Consider the following 22,567-nt stretch of genomic DNA (forward strand, 5'->3'; position numbering starts at 1 on the left):
TGGAAGATGACCCTGCCCATGACAGGTGGTTGGAACTGGATTATTGTTATTGACCCTTCCAGTCCAAACTAGTCTATGAGTCTATGAAATCGAATATTGCTATTGTAGTTTCAGGTGCTTCATAAAAATACATTTGTTAGAACGTGTGGTATGTGAGGGTAAAGAAACATAACCTGGCTAATCACTTAGCAGTCAGACACCAAGGAAAACATTTTTGCACCCGGCAGTATCTTCCTCTTCGCTATGCAGACCAAGAAATCTTATTTTTTGTCCAGCATCACTAAGGCTTCCTCAGGAGAAGCTGGCACTGCAGGGATTCTATGATTCTAAGACCTGTGATGTAGCTGTCCAGGGACAGGTCTCCAAGGCAGACAGCACCAAAAGCATAGCAGAGGCATGAGCCCCATGAGGGATCCCCACATTGGAAACATGGAAGTCACCCAGGAGCACAGGGACAAGCAAAGTCAGGGGACTTAAAAGGAAATTCTTGCAGAAAAGCTGGGAATTCCCCAGAGCAGCAGAAAGTCAGCACCAGGAGATGCCTTCCCTCTGCCCAAAAACTCTCACACATCAAAGGCAAGAGAGCCACAGCATTGAGCAATCATGCCTTGCTCCACCAGCAGAGAAGTCACCACTGTGCTGCAGCTGAAGAAACTCATCGCCTGCCAGGTTTACAAACAATTCAGGTGTGGCATTGCTGTAGCAACGCAGTGCAAGGCAAGCCCAGGTCACAATGGGAATATAAGTCAGAGTTTGGGAAATCTCATTGAAGACCAGCATGGGCACATTCCTAGCCAAACCGGAGGGGGCAGGCAGGGGTGAAGGAGTCAGGCGCCTGGCCCCGAGCTCAGTGCTGCCGCAGCGACACTAGCTGTGTTGCCTCAGCTCACCACAGCACCGGCTGAGGGTTCTGCGGCCTCTGGGGGCAGCTCCACATTGCAGGGGGGCTGCCAGGCAGGCTGTTTGTCCAAGCAGATTCATAAGCACGCTACTCTGAGCTGACTGGTGTGAGCTGACTGATGTGAGCACACCACTCTGAGCTCCAAAAAACTCTGGTCCCAAAGGTCTCTGTTGGAAGAGCATCATGAATGGAAGCCACTTTCTAAATTTTGCCTATTGCAACCCACTTTCTTATGCTTATAGATCACTCCAGCAGAAATCTTGAAGCTATAAAGCTATACATGCACAAAAATCACTTGTGTCTGGTTGCCAGTTTCTTACCTTCTTTGGTTCTGACTCAGCTGCAGGTAGCAAAACACTTTTCTGCTGCACTTCCCTCAAAGAAGTGTTTGTTGTTACCGGTGGTTACACACAGCCTGGTTTTATACAGACTGAGTTGTTACGTGGATAATGGGTAGATTTCATTGGATTACTTTCTGTATGCTTGACTTACTTCACACAGTAACACATTTCACAATAAAAGATGTTATGCAATCTTTCTAACAAAAAGAAATTAGTGCCAGTCTTCTATAGGAAAATACCTAACATACAAACACACCTAAACCAAACCACAATGGCCATCAACCAAATTCCAGATTCAAGATACTCACCAGATTCAGGGTTGGGGTCATACTACTTGCACACACTTTGCTTTAGTAGAGTACTGGTATCAGCAGTGAATGAATCAGAAGAAGCTGCCTCTCATCTGAGTCTGGCCACACACCCCCACCAAATCCTTTCTGCGTTGCAAGATGAGACTTTTTTGTGTGCCATATCTTCCTTTAGATCCAGATCCTTTTCCTGGCAGAGAGTTGTGGTATCACGCACTGGCTCCTCGGGGACAAGTACACTGAGTTTTTACTCATGGGAAGAGTGTCACATTGGATAATCCCTTGCTGGACTGAGATCTGTGATTGCACAGCAACTGACTCCAATGGTGAACAAGGTTTTAAGAGAGCATGGCTCTAACGGTGGTTATTTTAAGCTTCCATGAGTCAGAGTACATTGTCTGGAGTTTTCAATAAACATATCATTATGCTAGACATGACACTATGTTATGTCACATGTTAGCATCTATTACATTTGAAAACAGAAAAGGTCATATGGTGCACAGCAGTGATACTCAGTGCTGGACTTTGGGCACTATTTGCACTCCAAATTTCTCACCAGTTCCATAACAGAAGTATATGGGACTGAGGACCTTGAGAGTGCCATGCTGAGACCAGGAATTGTGCCAGTGTAGGGAAAAAGAGGGAGAAATTAGACTAATAGGGGTCTTTGACCTCTCTTAACAGCCACAGAACATGCACATCTTTAAACAGCAATATGCTGAAGGAAGGTCACTAGGGTCCAGCAACAGCAACACAGCTGGAGGAGAAGGGGAAGCAAAGATGTGAACAGTGCCTTCTCAGCAGGATTACCTGGTCTTAAATGTAAATCTAAACCTGCTAATCCCTACAGCAAATTTATCTGCAGGGCAACATCCCCCAACATTATCATGAAGAAGCAAAGGACAAGGCTTATTTCACATATGTTGTTGTTATATGTCCAGAAATAGAGAAGATGGGATGGAGGAGCTGCTATATGATACCAGGTCACTCAGTGACCTCTTCATTGGGTACGAACAGTTCCAGCTCTGAATAGCATCTAGTGCAGACAGCAGGTGTTGGCAAGCTGTGTTCAGAACTGTCAAGTAGAATACGTTGTGGTTTCAATTCCAAGTTTTGGTTAACAGAGATTTCAAAGAAATGAAAATTCATGTTGAGTTCTGATCAAGAAGTGGTGGCAGACTTTGTTTCAGGGTTGCCTCTTTGACTAGAGGCCTTGCTCAGGCTCCGTGTTGCAGTATTCTGTGCTGCCATGTGCCACATGATGTGCAGCAGTGGCATAAATGCAACAAAACCAAAGAAATACAAATAGGAGAAAGATGTATAAGTGGAGTAGGAGCAGACTTACATAGGTCAGCATTGTCAAGCTTTTTTGTACAGACATGTCACAAATCACATCTTTAATTGTTTTTTTTACTGGTCTTATAATAATCTGCAATTATAAAAGATGCAATGCTATTTTTAATAAGAATGTATCCTCTGGCCCACAGTAAAGGTTTTCTGAGGGCTAGAAAAAAAAATAAATCCGTTAAACAGAGAGAGAAACAAAAAAACTGCTGTTTTGCACTACAAAAGATTGGTAATTTTATGATATAGAAATAGATACTTCTCAATAAATGGTATCAGTAAAATAATAGTGCTGCATTATTACTAAACAAAGGACATAGGTAAGTTTGTGCAACTGGAAAGAAGAAATATAATTGGGATTGTTATAGCAGAGGATGCTGTATCTCATTTGGACATAGGGTTAATAGCATACAGCTTCAGTTTTGGTAATATCATGAGAAGGCTGGCAGTTGTGGGTCTTGCTTCAGATCATCTTTTTCATACCACCGTCCAAAAAGTGTCACAGTGACGACTGGTTTTGTTGGTCTTGTCTTACTTATCAAGCGCCCATCACTTAATACCTGATTGACAAAGGTAAGAGAAGAACATGGTTAGATATGAACATACTAAAGAGCTCAGAAAAATGTGACAAAACAGGAAGAGATACGTCAGACCATATCTGTTATACAAACTAGTGACTCCATTAAAAGCTATTTAATAGATCTGATGATTCACTATGAGCAAGTTCACTTTGGCTGCTTTGAGACAGTTTATTCCACTACTGTTGCACAGAGAACCTAGCATGACACAGCTGCAGAGTGCCCCATTACCTGGAACTCCCTGGGGGCCAGCTGTACCCCGCTGTACAGGACTTCTGGAAAGACGTAGTTGGTGCCAAACGTGCCACTGAGGGAGAACATCTCAAACTTGGTCTGAGCTGTCTCCACCGGCTGCCCACATGAGTTCAGGTCTGTGCTCCTGCACTTGAGCAGCGTGCATATCTGCGGGGAGGAAGATGTAACAACATATTTAGCAAGACGGAAACACTCCGGTAGGAAAGCCTTGTGTCATTAAAACCAGTGTGTGTTGGGGCAGGTGACTGTCACAGGATCTCTTTCATAATCTTTAAGCAACTCCTTTTTAGTTGCAGCATATTTTTTCACGCTTTGATCTGATTGGGGTTATTCCAGAGCTCCATTGCCTTAGTAATCAGAAATAACCTGTTTCTGATTTAAGTGCTGCCAGAGCACCTTGTTTCATCCCTGAAGCCTAATCCTGCCACTTCCACTAATTCTTCCAATTGCCAGTTCTCTTGTTGAATGATCCTTTCCTACATGGCTTTGTAAGATGACTTTGTGAATGGAAATTGTAGACAAATGAAACAAAGTCCTCATCATGAGTACATTGTGCAACTGTACACACAGGTCCTCCTACTGATATTTGTATATGTTGCTAATGAAAATTCATTAGATGGCCTGGCAGTCCATGAGAAATCTGAATTTGATGTTCTTCATCTGAACACTGGTCAGTATATGTCAGGGAGATACAGTTTTGTCTTAGTAGTTGCAGCATACAGAGGGAAGTAAGAATGGCAATGATTTCGTTTTGCCCTTACAGTTAATTATCCAGCTGATAAAAGTTAATGGAAATCACGAAGAAATATGAAATAGAGCTAGTAATCCTGTGAAGAGTCAAAAGATGTTAGCTGGTTTTGCAGAGAGGTGATAGAGCTTTTCTATTTGTGTCAGATATTGGGAGACAGAAGAAACATTTGCACACACCAGAAGTATTACTCATCAGCAAATATGGTTTTGGGTTAAAATGTAAATGAACAGAGAAAAAAAAAGATTAAAATTCTATTAGTATGTTTTGAGGAAATGAAAAAAGTACCGAGGGGAAAAAGGAAATGTAGAAATTCCTGTTTTCTCTAGAAAAATCAGTACTGGGAGAGACTATCTGGCAGCTTCCACAATCACTGCAATAAGTTTTCTAAGAAATTAATTTATTCAAGGTACCTTCTTAAATGCATTAGATGAGCTGTTTGCTGGCTAAGACTTTCTCCTATATCCTGGCGTCTGTCCCAGCTGCTATGCAGAGACCATGTGGACAAATAGAAGTAATTAACTAAAAAAAGAATATTCTGCTGGCACAGTAACTTAATTATGAAGGCAAAGAAGATTTTCTAACGTGGCTTTAAACAAACTCAACCAGGATGAAACTATGTCTTCCCTAATATTTGATTAAAAGAGAAGAAGAGTTGACATTTCCAGTAAATGTCATATGCCATTTCAGTAAACTTCATTGCTGTAATTTGTGAAATGGTAAAAAATTAACATCTCTGTGACTCTAAATTATCAAATTATCTCATAAAAAGATATGATAAACTTATATTTTTTAACAGCAACTCTTTGATGAAGATTACAGAGGAGATTCAGACACTTGCTGCAGACAGTCAAAAAAGAGGACCTAAATTTATCAAATATTGCACACCTAAATAATTGGTGAGTGCACTCTGGGAACCTAAAAGAGCTTTAGAGACCTCTCCACTGCATCTGTTGGATATAAAAGTAATCATGCTTGGATGTTTTAGCAACTACTTCCTCCTGCTAACAAATAGGACACCAGGACTCAAGAAAGTAATTGTCTTTTCCCCCCACAGAGTTGAAGGTTTCTCCCTGTAAAGACGATTCCTGAAATAAGTAACCCTCTTCCAAAGAATCATTACCTGCAAATAGTATTGTCCTTCAACAACATGAAGCCCATCAAAAGCACCCAGCACATAAACTTCATCTTCTCGTTTCTCTACCATCTTGTAGCTCAAGTGACAGCAGAGGTCTTTCTGGCAAACAGTGCGATTCCCCTCAGGCTTAGTGAGCTCCGTGAAAGTGAACCAGTCATGGAAGATGAGTCCTCCGAAATCATTGTCATTCGATGAGAATCTTTCAACACTCAAAGCATATGAGCTCCAGTTGACAGCCGGCGGGAAGTCAGCAGAAAGGCGAGGGTGTGAATCTAATTCAGCAACAAGGAGGTGACCATCCTCAGTTTTCATATTGTAGTAGTATGTTCTGGCTCCGTCTGGTGCATAAATACCACTCCCTGAGGAAAGCACAAAGGTCAGTACAAAAAGAATGAAAAAAAATCTTATTGTCCTTTTGATTGTCACTAGTGTTATTTCATCCACTATTTTATAAATAGTACAGAAATTTTAGTCTCACCAAAGCTGACCACTAGCAACTCAGTACACAGTTCATGCTTTAGCAAAGAATAGCATTTATTTCCCTAGGTGCAGACTTCTTAGCAGTGTTACCGCAATAGGTCTGAAAACTTGTTTTTAACACTTTTCCACCTAACTGTGTTAAATACAACTATAAATAAGTCTTTCATTTGGCCATAATAAGTGAAGCCATGTATGCGGTTTACAAGTATATTTGCAATTTGACATGCAACCACAGGCTTAGAGGTGGAGAGGAAAAGAGCCTAAGTTTCAGCAGTTTCTACTCATGTGGAAAGGGCAGTAACTAACTACTTGTTTAGAGGCATAAAAAGAAAGAAAGGAAAATCCTAAGAACCTAAGGCAAAGAAAAGAAAATACACAAGTTTGGTTGCGCACTGTATAGCACCAGGATTTTAAACAGGATTTATCAGGTTTAAAATTTGGTGACTAAACTGTTCACCTTCAGATAAATACTCTACATTCTTCTGCAAATCACCTTGCAGCGCAGGGAATAGAGATTTATGGTTATAAAGATTTTTCAGACAAAGTGAGAAATAATTACCTGTCATAGATATGCTGGTACGGTGTGTATTGGCAGCTAGGAAGTTGACACCCATACCCATAGCCCAGGCAGAGTGAAACTCAACCGCAGTCAGAAAGGGCAGGACGTTCATCCAAGCTGTTGGGAAAAGCACGGTGTCCACCTGCCACTTGCTTACTAGGACCACTGCAGGTTCATGGAAGAGGATGTCAAAGCAAGTGAAAATGCCAAATTTTCCAAAGGGGGTCTCAAAGGTGATGGCTTCTGGCTCTTTTGGGTAATTAAACTGAGTTTCTGGAATAAAGAGATTGTACTGCAGGGGAAGGAAAAAAAAAAGGGGGAATCGGTTAAAGACACTTACTGCAATCCCCTAAATGACCTGAGAAGTTTTTTGAAACAGAAGAGCTTCTGTTTTAAGCCTTCACATGTAGGAAGTCCGGGTAAAGTTACATGATCACCGTAGCGCCCAAAAGGTGAATATGGGGAGACACACATTGCCCTGGCATCTAGCTAGGAAAGCAACTGCAGGTCTGTCGGTGTCAGCCACCTGCAACTCCCATAAAAGTAATCTTTCCACACTCCCCAGCTAGTTTGCAATTCTGGTGAACCAAAAAACACACAGAAGAGAGAGAATAATGGAAGAGGAGCATGTGAGATCTGGTGCCAAGAGACGCAATTGGTGACCTTGGTGTGGAGACACAAGAAGGACTGGGAGCACACAGCACCAGCAGAAAGCATAAGACAGTACTGAAGACTGCAGAGCAGAGAAGAAAATAAAGGCTGTGGTGACAGGGAAGAGGCAGATGATCTCAACCAAAAGAAAAACGCAAGTTCTGACATTCTCAGCTTTCCAACATTTTCCTTCTTCCTTCACATTCACGTTTACTAAAACAGTCCTTTAATCTCGAGGTGGCCTGGACAATAAACATGTTCACTGAGCCAGAAGAGAGGTCCAGGTTTACTGAGCTTCTAATTCAGTGGCACATGGGGGATCAGACTTGCATTATCAGTGTCCCCTTCACCCAGCTTGCTCGCAGAGAAATATCTTGGCACCGTCTCTGAAGAACCAGGTGAAATACTGTGCCTGAAGGGCATTAAATAAATAGCTGACTTCAGTTTAGCCATGTCAGCATGCTGTCTGGCACACAGCCTCCAAACTACCCTGATGAACCTTGCAGGTAGGCACATAGAATTGAAAGAAGCTACTTTCATTGGGTGCAATGTTTTAATGCCATCATCTCTTTTTGCACCTAGCTTAGGTCTACGGTTTTGTCCAGATAGTTCTGTGCTAGAACTGTGCTGAAACATTATCAAAAAATAAATATACAGCAAAGGGCCTCTCTTCTTTAAATCAGACTACTCATGTAAGATGAGATGCGGATGAACTTTTTAAAACCTGGAACATGAAGGGGTAGGCCAGTGGAAACCTGGCACTGAAAACTAAAGCTGCTTAAGGAGCAGGTTTTCCAGTAATAGGGAGTTAATGAACTGAGGAAGTTGACCAAAACCATATGCCACTAAACCAGACCTGAACAGTCATTTTTCATTTGAGTATATTTTGAGAAACATGACAGTAAATGCAAATTTGGAGTCAACAATTCACAGCAAGGGAGATATTCTTTTAGATTACTATTACCAGAAGCAAAACTCTGCCACAGACAATGACTGGCATTTAATTCTCCTGCTAAATTGAGACATTTTGTAAGTAGTTGAAAAACAGCTCCTGATTTTCCAGGGCCACTTTACCTTGTGGTAACGAGCCACCAGTTTTCCCTCTGGGTCAAAGACGACATCAGTGTTGTACTGATAGCGACCATCCTCGGGGCAGCTGGGATCACTAGAGTTACAAGGCTTCTTGTCCCCAATGTTTGCAACCACATAGATGGAGTTATTCCTGGCCATGCAGCTGAGTCGTTCCTGCACTGGAGCAGGAGCAAATCTGATGTATTTTAGGGAATAGAAATAAAAAAACAAAAAGGCTGACAAAATCTGTGCTATCAGTGGGGTCCATCACTGGAGTGCTGAGGGCTCACAGGCAGCTCCTCCAATCCAGCAGTCATGGCAGGTCAGGCAGATACTTAGGGTTGCTGCAGCACTTCTTCAGGTTGTTTCCTGCACCTGTAGGTGTAGGTTCTGGAGCTCTCCCAGTGGCATCCAGAGGAACATGCCACCCTGGTGCGGCCTGCCAGAGCCCCTCAGTACCCAGAACATGCACTGCAGCAAGCAGATAATTCTAGGGCTGGGAACGAGCAGAAGAGGAATCACTGAGCAGAGGAAGAGAATAAGTTGGTGTCACACAAGAGAATATCTTAGTGCCTGGCAAGGTGGCATCTGAGGACAGTAACTCTGGGCCCTCAATACATGGAGCAGAGTTGAGCTGTGGAATGAAGTGCCCATAACAGGCCAGAAAGAAAGTAGTCATATGCCTCTGTAAGGTGGCAATGCATATCTCTTTGCAAGGTGTGCACGGGCCACACAGGAGGACCAGCATGTAGGAGGCATATATAGCACCAAGGAATAGGACATGCCAGACTGTAATGGCAGGCATTACATTCCCATAAGCTGCTAATGAAAACCCTGCTTTAGAATAGTGAAGAGACACACAGACCACCTTCACAAAAAATAGCTGTGTGAAGAACAGACTGGCACAGATTGCCCAAAGAAGTCATGGATGTCCCATCCCTGGTAGTGTTCAAGGTTGGACAGGGCTCTGAGCAACCTGGTCTAGTGGAAGGTGCCTGCCCATGGCAGGGAGGTTGGAACTGGATTTGCTTTCAGGTCCCTTCCAACCCAAAACATTACATGATTCTATCAATAACTAGAACAACACCTCGTTAGACATGCTGCCACCCCACATCCACTGAAGACTATGCATATTTTAGCTACTTATGTCTCAGCGAAAAATTGCACATCCTGCATTTCTTCCCACTGTGAATCTTCCTCCTGGGCCACTGAGGAATTACATCCTCAGAGGTAATAACATGCTCTAAGTAGATCATCATTGAGCAGGTGCAGAAAGCCATGGTTAAAAGGCAGACCACAGCTCTAGTTCCACGGCTGCGCAACTATTGCGTGCTGTATGGATTTGAAGTCCAGCGCTCATCTATAAGTTAGCTTGTCCCTGCTGAAACTTGATGCTTAAATGACAGATCATGTTCTGCAGTGCTGAGACTCTAGCAATCCAGACTGTATCTTATCTTAATTGTGAAAAAATAACATGGGAAATTTATGGGTTAGTATCAATTGGAGGTTTGGACTTTGACTACTAACCTCACTAACCTCACCACTTCTGCTATTAGCTGCTCAGAAACTAGTTCTTGGCTGTCCACAAAAATGGTATGTGTGCTTCTGTCTTAACATGGCATTTGTAAAAAAACCAAACAAACTAACAAAACAAATAAAAAATAGTGCTAAGAATTTACAGTCATCAGTTCTATTCAAAATAGTGTGAAAAAATGAAAGCAAATGAGAAGCAGAATATTTTGGCATCAAAACTTTTCAACGTGCAAAAAAAAAGGGACATTTCCTCTACATTCAGTAACCCAAATTCTCTATATTGTTTGAATTTCTCTTTAAAGTTTCTAATTCAAAAAAAATAAATTAATAGGGTTCTCTCATCAATTAGTCATGGACATGTTATATATTTTATCATGTAACTTACCTTCATATGCAACTTTAATTGAAACTTACTATCACATCAAAAGTGCTAGTTCTTAGGCACTTCCTAGGAGCAGCTCATGCGTGACTCCATGAGACACTAGTTTAACAGCACACAAATCAATGCAGAAGAAATCACCTTGTGGGGTCAGTGCAGGGAATCCAGTTCACCACTGGATCTGGGATATCCTCCAGGTACGGGTAGATGGTTTCTCTTGTGAAGTGCCAGCCGTAAATGCCATCTTCAGGAGTCACAATGATGTGGGCACCCTGGCACAACAGGCTCCATTAAGAAATCACCCATCAACAGACAACCAGGAGCAGAAAACACTACTTGACAGCACTCACAATACACCTAGTACCTGCTGGGCGGCTTCCTTGATGGCCCCTTCCAAGACATCCATGTTGCTGTTCATCAGGGCCAAAGCATCGTCAGGAGAAACAGGCTTAATAACAGCAGTTGGCAGGATGACGGCATGCTCATAGACGGCTGCAATGAAGGTGTCGGAGGCAAGGGCCTGAAGGACTGTGAATGCAAACACTGCAGCGTGCAGGAGAGGCTGGGACAGGGGCATGGCTGGTGCCTCGCAGCTCCTAGAATGCTTTGAGTTGTGGACAAACAGTGCAAAAGAGCATGCATAGAAAAGACAAGAGGGACAAAGTTTAACTTTGAAGGAGGGAGGAAGTGCTGGCCTTTCAAAGCATTACTTTGGAATCAAGTGTCACTGGTGACATGTGGGAAGGTAGAACAGTACACAGTAGGGATGTTGCAACTGAACGAGACTGAAAAACTGGGCTAAGCCATGACTAATTCTGTCAATATAAAAATAAATCATTAAACACTTGGCTAGAAAGAACGGTCCTGTTTCTGTTACACTTTTCTCTGTCATTGATTGCAATAGACTTTTGCTATCTATGTTGGCTCAATTCTGATATCCAGGTGAAAGGTGGATGTGTCACCCCTGGAGCTAGGCTTCTGTGAAGTTTAAGACACAAGAGTGAGGGTCTTAAAGAATCCTTTATTCCTAAAGAAGATGTCTTCATATTCCCCAGTTCCTGTGCTATGTGTCAGTATGTGCAGCTTGTTTCCCTGAGTTTCTTTAGACCAAAATCTGCATTAGCATCTCACTGTATTTAGATGTAATACACTTAAGCCAGCAACAGAACTGGCCCTTGCATGCATTCCAGTTGCTCTCACAGCTGCTTCTGTTTAGCTGTACATCACCTTCAACGGCTTTCCACCAGAAAATATGCATCTGGAGAGAATGTTTTCCTCTGAAATCAGGCAGGCAAGTACCCATTGCCTGGCTGCCACTAGGCTGAAGCAGAAGAGCGGGCTAGCTCATCAGATGCAGTGGCATGCCTTCACCTCTGCTCACCTTTCTTGTCCTCAGAAACATGTTATGTATTGAGAAGCCTTCATTTTTAATCTTCAGTTCAGTTCAAATGCATTTTTCACCTACGATATTTTCAATTTTTTTACTTTCTAGTAGTTGCGGTGTTCTGATTTGGAAAAGGGTTCCTGAATACCGGGAAGCAGAACAGGCTGCCTTCAGCTACAGCAAACTGTCATTGTAGTGCTTCACATTGTACAGCTCTTTTTCTACAGAGCATTATAGAAAAGAAAGACATGTGGGTGAATGCAAGCACCAGACAGTTCCCTGCAAGAGTAGCACTGACTGAGGATTTCAACCATTAGGAACATTGACTCGCATCTGGTAATGTTCATCTCTAAATACTTCTCTACATACATTACTAGACACAGCATACTCATTTAGTAACTTTAAATACGAGCCTTTAAAAGGCTACAACAGAAATGTCAGTGATAATTGAAGTAATGTAGCTTGAAAGCCTTTCCTCCCACCCCTGTTTTCCTTACCAAATGAGGTATGGATTGAGTCACATTAACAATAATCAGACAGAAGTCTGAAGGAGGAAGCAGTAAATGCTCCCTCATTTAGCAACAGCAAGGACAGCAGTCAGTCCAGAAAGGTGACTACCCTGGCAGGGCTGAGCAGGAAAAGTTAACAAGTGCAGGGCCAGTGTACTGCCCTGCAAAGTCCAAGTTACACTGCGGGGTGTGTGTGTGTGTCTGTGTGTCTGTCATACAGTGGGAAGGAGGCATCCCTGTCTGCCTCTGTTCCAGCAGGCACCACCACCTCTTGCCTGCACAACTGGGATCTCACCCAGGAACAAGGAACTAATGCTAACTAAAACAACCCACTGAACCCACAGAATAAAAATGAATGAAACTACAACAGTCCTGGCTACACATGGCTGTGGGCAATGTAAGAGGAAACTTACTGTCTTGGTTTAAACCCAGGTGGCAACCAAGTACCATACAGCCGCTCACTCATTCCCCCCTCCCTGTCCCGGGTGGGATGGGGAGGAGAAGCAAAAGAATGTAAAACCCACGGGTTGAGGTAAGAACAGTTTAGTAACTGAAGTACAATATGCTACTATTATTAATAACAATAATTATAACAGAATAACAAAGGGAGAGAATATAAAACTAGAAGGGTACATAAGCACAAGTGCTACACAATATAATTGCTCACCATATGCCAACAGATACGTAGCCTGACCAGAGCAGCGACCAGTCCCTCCCAGGTAACTCCCCCCAGTTTATATACTGGGTGTGACATGCTGTGGTATGGAGTAGCCCTTTGGCTAGCTTGGGTCAGGTGTCCCGTCTCTGCTTCCCATGCCCCTCCTCCCTGGCAGAGCATGAGAGACTGAAAAGTCCTTGGTTGGAGTAAACATTACTTAGCAACAACTAAAAACATCAGTGTGATATCAGCATTGTTCTCAGGCTAAAACTGAAAGAGAGCACTGCACCAGCTACTGGGAAGAAAATTAACTCTATTCCCAGACAAAACCAGGATGCTTATCTAGAGTTCCCTCTGCTTTTCACACCTCCACCCTCCCAATCCACTCTCCCCACCCCTGTACTGTATTCTTCCCCCAGCCTCTGTAACTGCCTGAGGATGGTGGTTATCTGAGGACTTACTTTTGTGAAATAGGATGCAATTTGATGCTAAATCAGCTTAGCTGTAGAGGTAGTCTGTCTTCAGACTGTGGTCCTGCCCCCTGTGCTAAGAGAGTCTGTGTGGAAGACAACTCCTTATTCAAAGGGTTAATCTTGCTGTGGAGAAGTCTGTGTGAAGGGTCACACTTTCAACCATTCAATCATTACAAATAAGTGAGGACATGCGCAGCAGGGCTGAGGAAAACAAAAGCTACTCATTTTTAGCCAGAGCACATAGTTATGTTGCTTAGCTGTAAGAGGGCACCATGTCCTAGGGTGCGGATACAAATGTAATGCTACAGTATTTTTTCTCCCCAAACAAGCAGAGTGTTTTCCATGACTTCTATTATATGAATTGTAGAGAGTTACAATTTAATACGTTTACAGACTAAAATCTTGTGTTTACAATGTTGACTTTGTTCAGAAACACTGTATCTTGCATCCTGCAAGTCCATTTTTCTATGACAGTGGTCAAATTAAATGTGAACAATGTTTTTATTTCTAAATAAAACTGCAGAATAGACAACTGAATTAATTGCACATAACAATCTTATTTGTGCCACATGAAGTAATCCAGTCCACTTGCTTAGGAAGTACAGTCTGCAGGACCCGCACCCACACATACGTGAGTTCAACCTGTGTAAGCTGTTCTTCAGCCTTTCCCAACACCTGCCTGCAAAGCCTTGACTCTCCCTCGCACCATCATGAGCAAACATTTCATGGGAAGACAGATGCGCACCTGTGAAATTTCTCACTTTGAGAATTTCTGACAAGGACCCACCTGGCCACTTGAAAAAGGTGACACAGTTATCGATAGTTTCATGGAAAGGAAATTTTCCACACCCTGAAACTATGGCCAGAAAGATCCAAGAAGACTCCTCCAACCGTAAGCTGGGGCATGGCATGCTGACACATTACACTGTGTGACGGGTTGAATAGCTGCTTTTTGAAAAACAGGGGTTTTTGTTTTCAAGGCTTGTTGTATTTTTCAGAGCAAATTACAAAAGTTCAACCATCAGCCTTCAAAGGTTCTGCCAGCCTCTGGTTTAGGAAAGCACCTGTTCAGATGCTCAGAGCTGGGGTGGGACGGTGCTGTGGAAATGACCTCTAATACTCCACCGAAAATTTCAAAGAATAAAAAGTTGGGTGCTATTGGGCCACATGCCACTCTCACGTACCTGAACCATACACCAGTAAAGTCAGAGGAATTTACTTTCTATTGTCCCCAGTGTCAAGGTGAAGCCTACGACAACCTAAACTATTATATAAAAACACATGCAGAACTGTCCGGCAGTAATAAATTTTTGCTGCAAAATCAAGTCAACAAATCAATGTGCAGTGACTACACTGATAGATAAGGCAACTTGATAAACAAAATGTCATTATAATTGTATGTATTAACATTAATTAACATCAATTGACATTATGATTTATTATGATTAATTAGTGGTACACAGACAAGCAGATGAGATCTTAAAGGATCTGCAGTGAAATCATGGAGAACCTTGCTCTGTGTGTGGAGGGTCCTTTTCATACCATCTCCCAAGGAGTGTTACACTCATAACTGGTTTTGATATACTAATCTGACTTAATCAGACGTCCATCAGTTAGCACGTAGTTGTGGAAAAGTGAAATAAACAGGAACCTCAGCAAACCAGCACTTGTGTGTAGCGAACACAAAATAATACATTCAGAAATGTTGACCTAGGTGAGAGATGTGATAGCTCACCTGGAGCTACTACAAAGTCTGAGAAAAACTAGTTCTGTCTTGAGCAATATTTTATTCTAGGGGATTTGAGGGGACAGGGAAGAAGGGAATCGGCAAAATGAACCTCCTGTATTGATACAACCAAGAAAATCAGGCAGAAGTAAAGCTGCCTTGAACTCCAGCCAGTTACTGAAATACAGAACACTGATAACTACCAAGTTGCTCCTGTGTTTTATAGTGGCTTTTTGACCATTTGTGTTACAAGTCAGACAACTCACAAGGGTGTTCCATTACCTCGAACTGCCCAGGGACCAGCTGCATCCCGCTGTACAAGACTTCTGGTAAGACACAGCTGGTGCCAAAAGTGCCGCTGAGGGAGAACATCTCAAACTTTGTCTGAGCTGTCTCCACCGGCTGCCCACGTTTCTGGATCTGTGCTCTTGCACTTGAGCAGCGTGCATATCTGTGGGGAGGAAGATACAGAAAGGCAAAATACTGCTAAGCTTTCAACAGTCAAGAGGTGGATTTGATTATAAGAAAATCTGCCATGATGAACAAATAATCCAATACATTTACCCATTTATTTAGAGCAAGAGGTGGGGGGCACTTTAAACTTTGTAAAAAGACAGTTCTTTGCCAGCACTTACTTTGCCAGTTATTTACACGGACACTGCAGCAGAGCAGTGTCTGTGTATCCACAAGCGTTTGTAAGTTCTGTGTGCACTCATGCATAATGCATAATGTATTTAGTCATAGATGTGGAACAGTTTGTGACCTAGGGAAGTTACTTCAGCTCTTCCTGAGTCTCCTAAAAAAACTGAAGGCATACTTTTTTGCCTACTCTAATGGGAATACTTCAAAGTTACAGAGAAAAGACAAAGATAGAGCACTTCAAAAAAAGCATAAGAGCAAAATTGAATAGAATCAATACACTGACAAGTCATATGGTTACAAATGTTATGTCCAGTTAGTTTCTTAATTTTGTTAGACAACTACATGTTAGAGAATCACATCAGCACAACAGTAAAATCACACAGCAGAAAACAGCTTTCTTGTGACAAGAGCATCCCTATGAAGACAAGGAGAACTCTACAATCTTATCTCCCTTTTGTACACATATATGGAAACCTCTTTAGGATCTCAGAACCATAGAATTCTTTAAGTTGGAAAACCCCTTTAAGACCACTGAGTATAACTATTAACTCGCACTGCCAAGTCCACCACTAAACCATGTCCCTAAACACCACATCTATGCATCTTTTAAATACCTCCAGTGATGGTGACTCCACCACTTTCCTGGGCAGCATGTTCCAGTAACTGACAACACTTTTGGTGAAGAAATTTTTAATACCCAATCTAAACTTCCCCTGGTGCAACTTGAGGCCACTTCCTCTTGTCCTATCACTTGTTACTTGGGAGAAGAAACCAAACCCCACCTCATTACAACCTCCTTTCAAGTACTTGTAGAGAACGATACGGTCTCCCCTCAGCAACAGATCCTGCCAAACCTATAACCTGCAAAACCTGAAGACCAACTTATGCAAGACATGTTCTAGAAATTACAATCAGCACAGAGAAGCATATGTACCCATCTTGGTCTGTGCTTGCCAAAACTGCTGGGTGACCTGTCATTCTTGAAGTGTTATAGCATAGGGTCAACTCAGGGCCTTTGCTTTCATCATTCATAACACAGACAGAAAAGCAGGGTCAACAACCTTAATGAAGTCAAAATGCATCATGAAAAAAAGTGGTTTCAGGGAGACCTAGAAAAAGCCTCCTCTTAACCCCTCTCAATCAAAAATAAGACAAATGCAAATGGTGTGCAAAGAGAATATTGCAGCCTCCCCACTGTCAAAAGAACAAAAAACTCTTCACCTGCAAATAATACTCTCCTTCAACAACATGTAGGCCATCAAAGGCACCCAGAACATAAATGTCATCTTTCTGCTTCTCTACCATCTTGTAACTAAGATGGCAACAGAGATCCTGAGGGCAAATAGCACAATTTCCCTCAGGTTCAGGGAGTTCCATGAAGGAGAAGAGATTATGGTAAATGACCACACTGAAACAGTGCTTGTTTGATGGAAGCTGTTCGTTCCTGCTGGCATACAGTTTCCAGTTAACAGAAGTGGGATAGTCAGGTGAGAGACGTGCGGGTGAGAACATTTCTGTCACCAAAAGGTGACCATTTTCCATTTCTGTGTTGCAAAAAAAATGCTTTCAGACCATCTGGGGCATAAATACCACTCCCTGCAAACACAGAACACCCGACAGCTTTTAATCTGAAAGGAAGTGCATGGGACAAGTAAGCATTCCTCCCTAATTATACATGTGCCAAATTTTATTCTAATGCTTACCAACTGTTTTGAAACTAAATTAAGCTTCACAGACCACAATCCTAACCCAATGCTTTTTCCAACCAGTGAAAAGCAGACCAAGCTTTGATGTTTCATATATTGTAAGAGACAAGATTAGCATATTAATTATATACCATTGCATATGATTTAAGTGGCTGAATTTATACATTCCTTATTGAGTTTAGCTGCATTAGAATTCAGTATTTCTGATTAAAATGAATGGTAAAACCATCAAGTAAAAAGAAAAACAAAAAATCAGTAAGGAAAAGATATTACTAGAAGTCACATCTTTATGCAACCTCTTTACAAAAATACACAGATCTTTACCCCTGAGTAAAACCTATCCATAAAGGATGTGAGTTGTGTCACACAGGGTCACCAGTGACTGAGAACTAAAGGAACAGCGCACATCTGCTCTTATTTGGAAAGCAAAGTTTAGGGCTACAGTTTAACACCACCAATAAGTTTCACTTCTGCAAGCACATTCCCACACAACTCGTGCTTGACTTCTTTGTATCTGCTCAGGAAAAACATACAGCGAAAACCGAGCCTGCAAAGAAAACTTGAGGCAAGGAATCCAGCCCTGAAGTGCTTTTCCGGACTCACAAGAATATTTCAGAGTTAGGTTTCCACCTAGTGGAGAAAAAAAGTTTGGGCCTTCACATGACCAAAACACCGATAAACACCAGGGACAGAAGATGAAGAATCACATGTATAAACTCATTTAACAAATAACTAAAGGTGTTCTAATCAACTTAAGCATTTCTGAGTTCTTATAAATCACATTTTGATTTCCTTTTTATATGTACAGGTTCTTTTGTCCTAATCCTGTTGATACATATGCATGCCTAAAGCTGATGGGAACTTCTGCTCAGGCAGACTCAATACACGGATATAAATGTTGCACACATCAACAAGATCAATTAGAGCAATATCACATTACCTGTCACATCTAAAGTGGAGTTGTGCAAATTTGCTGAAAAAAAATTGATGCCCATTCCCATGGCCCAGGCTGAGTGAAACTGGACCACTGACAGCAGTGGAAGAGTGTTAACCCAAGCAGTTGGGAACAGAATGGTGTCAACCTGAAATCTACTTGCCAAGACCACAGCTGGGTCGTGTTAGAGTATGTCTGCACAAGTGAAAATGCCTAAGTAGCCAAAGAGATGTATTGAAAGTCACAAATTCTGGATCCTTAGGGTAATTAAACTGTTTCTCTGTCACAAAAAGGTTGTACTGTTCATAGAAAGGAAGGAATGGAGACAAATATTTTAGAAAAGAAATCAAACCACTTAAATCAGACTAATATTGAATACAATATTCATTTAAATGCAAGTAAAGGAGAATATGTTTGTGAACATGCTATATCTTAATTTCTAAAAGGACACTTCATACCACTGCAAGAGAAGTCAAGCACAAATATCCGTGGTTCTGATCTATACCAGCGAAGGGGATTTGTATTTAGTTTGCAAGAGTTTAGGACATTAATGTTTGAATATCTCATGTGTCACTCCCTATTGAAAAGCAGTAAAAATATAGGGCTCATTGAGATTTAATTAATTTAAGTATTTGCTATTAAATTTAGAATAGCAGGAATGAAAACACAGAATCATAGAATCATAGAACAGTTAGGGTTGGAAAGGACCTTAAGATCATCTAGTTCTAACCCCCCTGCCATGGCAGGGACACCTCACACTAAACCATGTCACCCAAGGCCTCGTCCAACCTGGCCTTGAACACTACCAGGGATGGAGCATTCACAGCCTCCTTGGGCAACCCATTCCAGTGCCTCACCACCCTAACAGGAAAGAATTTCCTCCTTATATCCAATCTAAACTTCCCCTGTTTAAGTTTTAACCCGTTATCCCTTGTCTTGTCACTACAGTCCCTAATGAAGAGTCCCTCTCCAGCATCTCTACAGGCCCCCTTCAGATACTGGAAGGCTGCTATGAGGTCTCCACGCAGCCTTCTCTTCTCCAGGCTGAACAGCCTCAACTTCCTCAGCCTGTCTTCATACAGGAGGTGCTCCAGTCCCCTGCTCATCCTCGTGGCCCTTCTCTGGACTTGTTCCAACAGTTCCATGTCCTTTTTATGTTGAGGACACCAGAACTGCACACAATACTCCAGGTGAGGTCTCACAAGAGCAGAGCAGAGGGGCAGGATCACCTCCTTCGACCTGCTGGTCATGCTCCTTTTGATGCAGCCCAGGATACAGTTGGCTTTCTGGGCTACGAGTGCACACTGAAGCCGGCTCATGTTCATTTTCTCATCAACCAACACCCCCAAGTCTTTCTCCACAGGGCTGTTCTGAATCTCTTCTCTGCCCAACCTGTAGCTGTGCCTGGGATTGCCCCGACCCAGATGTAGGACCTTGCACTTCCTTATTTTAATGCAGTGGCTTTACCTGCCCTCTGACACCTGCTCTATAATGACTCCATGTACAAATACATTTAAGCCTGGGAAGGAGCTTCTGTTTCATACCTTTAATCACTAGAGGATGATGCACCCCTGAACATTGTAAAATCATCTTACCTTGTGATAACGAGCCACCAGTTTTCCTTCAAGCCAAAGACAACGTTGGTATTGTACTGACAGTGACCATCGCTTGGGCACCTTGCATCACTGGAATTACACAGCTTCTTGTCTCCCATATTCACAACCACATAGACACAGTTATTTCTTGCCAGGCAGCTCAGTCTTTCCAGCACAAATGAGGGAGCAAACTTAAACAGCAGGGAAGGAAGAAAGGATATAAAATATAAAATCAGTTAATCCATAAAAATACCAACACTGAAACTCCAGATCACATGAATTATAGGTTTAAGTTAGTCATATCTAATAAGAGATTCTCGTTTTCTGCTATTCAACAGAAGGCAGTGGTTTTGTGCTTCCAAGCTCAGTGTGTTGAAACTCCAGCTTCACCTAACATTAACTCAGGCAAACAGGAGATTTCTTGCACTTTCGAGTCTCCCTTCTGCTGCTAGTGTGCACACAGCACTGATGTTACACCAACACAGGGCTAATCTCACCTATTCTACTTCAGCTCTCAATTTGGCTGCTGTGCAGAAGTAGCATAGGATTTGCTTCTTCTGTGGTGCATTTTGCTCTCTTTTGCCAAACACTGACGCTTCAAAAATTGGTGCCATTTATTAAGGAAAATGACAGGATAAAAAGCCTACCAAATCATGATTAAAAAATATGTTTGAAATTGTGCAGTACATGTTTGCCGTAATAGCTGCTATTTTATTCATAAATAGTCCTAATATTCCTGTATCTTAAACATTTTCTAAAACGTGCATGCAATACGTTACTGAAAAGTAGATTCTGTAAGTTTTTGGTTTTTGTTTGAAATAAATCTCAACCTTTCCAAGTAAACTAACTAAAATAGAAAGAAATATACTGAGAAAAAAAAGACAGATAAAAATGAGGAAGGAAGCTGTCTAAAGTTATTTATGGCAACTACAGGATGCCCAACCTTGATTCATTTCATAGCAGCTCTTCCAAGATATATAAAACTATCAACAACCACTCTAACAGTAGCCGTCTTTCTCCTTGGACCATTCCCCATACAAAGCAGGAACAATACCTTCCAGGATCAGCACAGGGAATCCAGCCCACCTGTGCGTCTGGGATATCCTCAAGATAAGGGTAGATTGTTTCCCTGGTGAAGACCCAGCCATAAATTTCGTCTTCAGGTGTCACAATGATGGGGGCATTCTGATACCAAAACAAAAGCCCAAAAAAGACCATTAAGAAGATAAATAAATGTCTGTAATGAGTCATAATTACCTGTCTGGCAGCTTCTTTTATGGCCACTGCCAAAATTGCCAGATTTTTGTCCATCAGCATCAAGGCCTCCTCAGGAGAAACTGGCACTTCAGTGTCCTCTGACAGCACCACACTGTGCTCATAGACAGCTGCGATGTAGCCGTCCAGGGTACAGGCCTCCAGAGCAAACAGCACCAAAAGCACAGCAGAGGCATGAGCCTGGAAGTCACCCAGCAGGAGGATGGGGACAAGCAAAGTCAGGGACTTTAAATGAAATTCTTGCAGAAAACCTGGGAATTCCCCCGAGCAGCAGTAAGTCAGCATCAGGAGATGCCTTCTCCCTGCCCGGAAAGTCACACACATCACAGGCAAGAGAGCCACAAGAAGAGAGCAACTCTGCCTTGCTCCACTGGAGAAGTCACCACTGTGCTGCAAAGAAATGCATTGCCTGCCAGACCTGTGAATGATGCACGTGTGGCATTGCTGTAGTAATGCAGCACAAGGCAAGCAAAGGTCACAGCTGGATAACAAGCCAGAGTTTGGGAAATCTCAGTGAAGGGCAGCATTGCCAAATTCCTGGCCAGTGGGAGGGCACCGGAGGCAGGCAGCTGGCCCTGAGATCACTGCTGCTGCACAGGCACTACCTGTGCTGCCCCAGCTCAGGGCTGCTCTGATCTAGCCACGTGCATTTGTTCCTGGTACAGTTCCTACTTATTACAGCTTCACATATGGTAAAGCTGTGTTAGTAACAGCAGACGGGTATTTAGACCTGCCACTGCATGAGACAAGCACAGCACTAGCCAGGGGGTTGCTGAGTTTCCCACAGGAGAGCCGACTGCTCTGCTTTAACTATTAGTTGCAGGACCCCTGGATAATCACGGCAGAACATGCTCCTGAGTTGCTCTGAGCAACTGGGAAACCAGGATTCCTCTTCAATTTCCCATCCATTGTGTACATGAAAGAAAGAAGAGGGGAGATGTGTTCCCAGAAAGCTAGAGGGGTTCGTTAGGCCTTTCTAGTTTCTACTAGAGGTCTGCTCCAGTTCATGCATTGCAGGACAGCTCTAATTTCAAAGGCATTTGTGCTCTTTCTGGCAATCCCAGCCAATTCAAGTCCTAACAGCACAAGTCAGGTAAGCAAACATTTCACAAAGAGAGCTAATTAAGTCTCCTGTCTACAAGTCTGCATCTTGTGCACCTCACACCTACCTCCAGCCCTCTCAGCTCCTTCTCACCTGCCTCACCATTGGAACTGGCAGAGTCAGCACTTCATCATAAGTTGAGGTTTTAGTAAAGTCTTAACACCTGATACAAAAGGAAAGAGATCTATTGCCAGAGTGCTAGCAGGGGAAGCCTGCCCTTTGATACCCTGATGCTTCACAGTTCAGCTGGCTACCAGAGCAGTTCTTGCTTGCCCCT

The 22,567-nt window shown here is 42.6% G+C and overlaps 1 protein-coding gene and 1 pseudogene across 3 annotated transcripts; both read right to left on the reverse strand.

The window, feature by feature from the left end:
- Positions 1-2,939: 2,939 nt before the first annotated feature.
- On the reverse strand, positions 2,940-12,989 carry LOC134174521 (pantetheinase-like). 3 transcript variants are annotated; one of them, XM_062639566.1, is made up of 8 exons: positions 12,847-12,987; positions 10,651-10,890; positions 10,428-10,558; positions 8,378-8,570; positions 6,653-6,944; positions 5,599-5,972; positions 3,704-3,874; positions 2,940-3,454 (listed from the first exon to the last, which is right to left on the reverse strand). In XM_062639566.1, the coding sequence occupies exons 1-8, from the start codon at positions 12,931-12,933 to the stop codon at positions 3,326-3,328; spliced, it is 1,617 nt and encodes a 538-aa protein (XP_062495550.1). In that variant the 5' UTR covers positions 12,934-12,987; the 3' UTR covers positions 2,940-3,325. The 3 variants fall into 3 exon arrangements, 2 of the variants coding, with proteins under 2 accessions (XP_062495550.1, XP_062495552.1); XM_062639568.1 differs by having other exon boundaries at positions 12,858-12,965; XR_009968670.1 differs by lacking the exon at positions 2,940-3,454 and adding an exon at positions 4,489-4,554 and having other exon boundaries at positions 3,736-3,874; positions 12,847-12,989.
- A 390-nt stretch (positions 12,990-13,379) lies between these two features.
- Positions 13,380-21,512, reverse strand: LOC134174564 (pantetheinase-like; annotated as a pseudogene).
- Positions 21,513-22,567: the final 1,055 nt, after the last annotated feature.

This window comes from Pezoporus occidentalis, unplaced genomic scaffold (genome assembly GCF_034315485.1).
Source record: "Pezoporus occidentalis ecotype Australia unplaced genomic scaffold, CSIRO_AGI_Poc_V1 ctg61, whole genome shotgun sequence".
NCBI classification, from domain to species: Eukaryota; Metazoa; Chordata; class Aves; order Psittaciformes; family Psittacidae; genus Pezoporus; species Pezoporus occidentalis.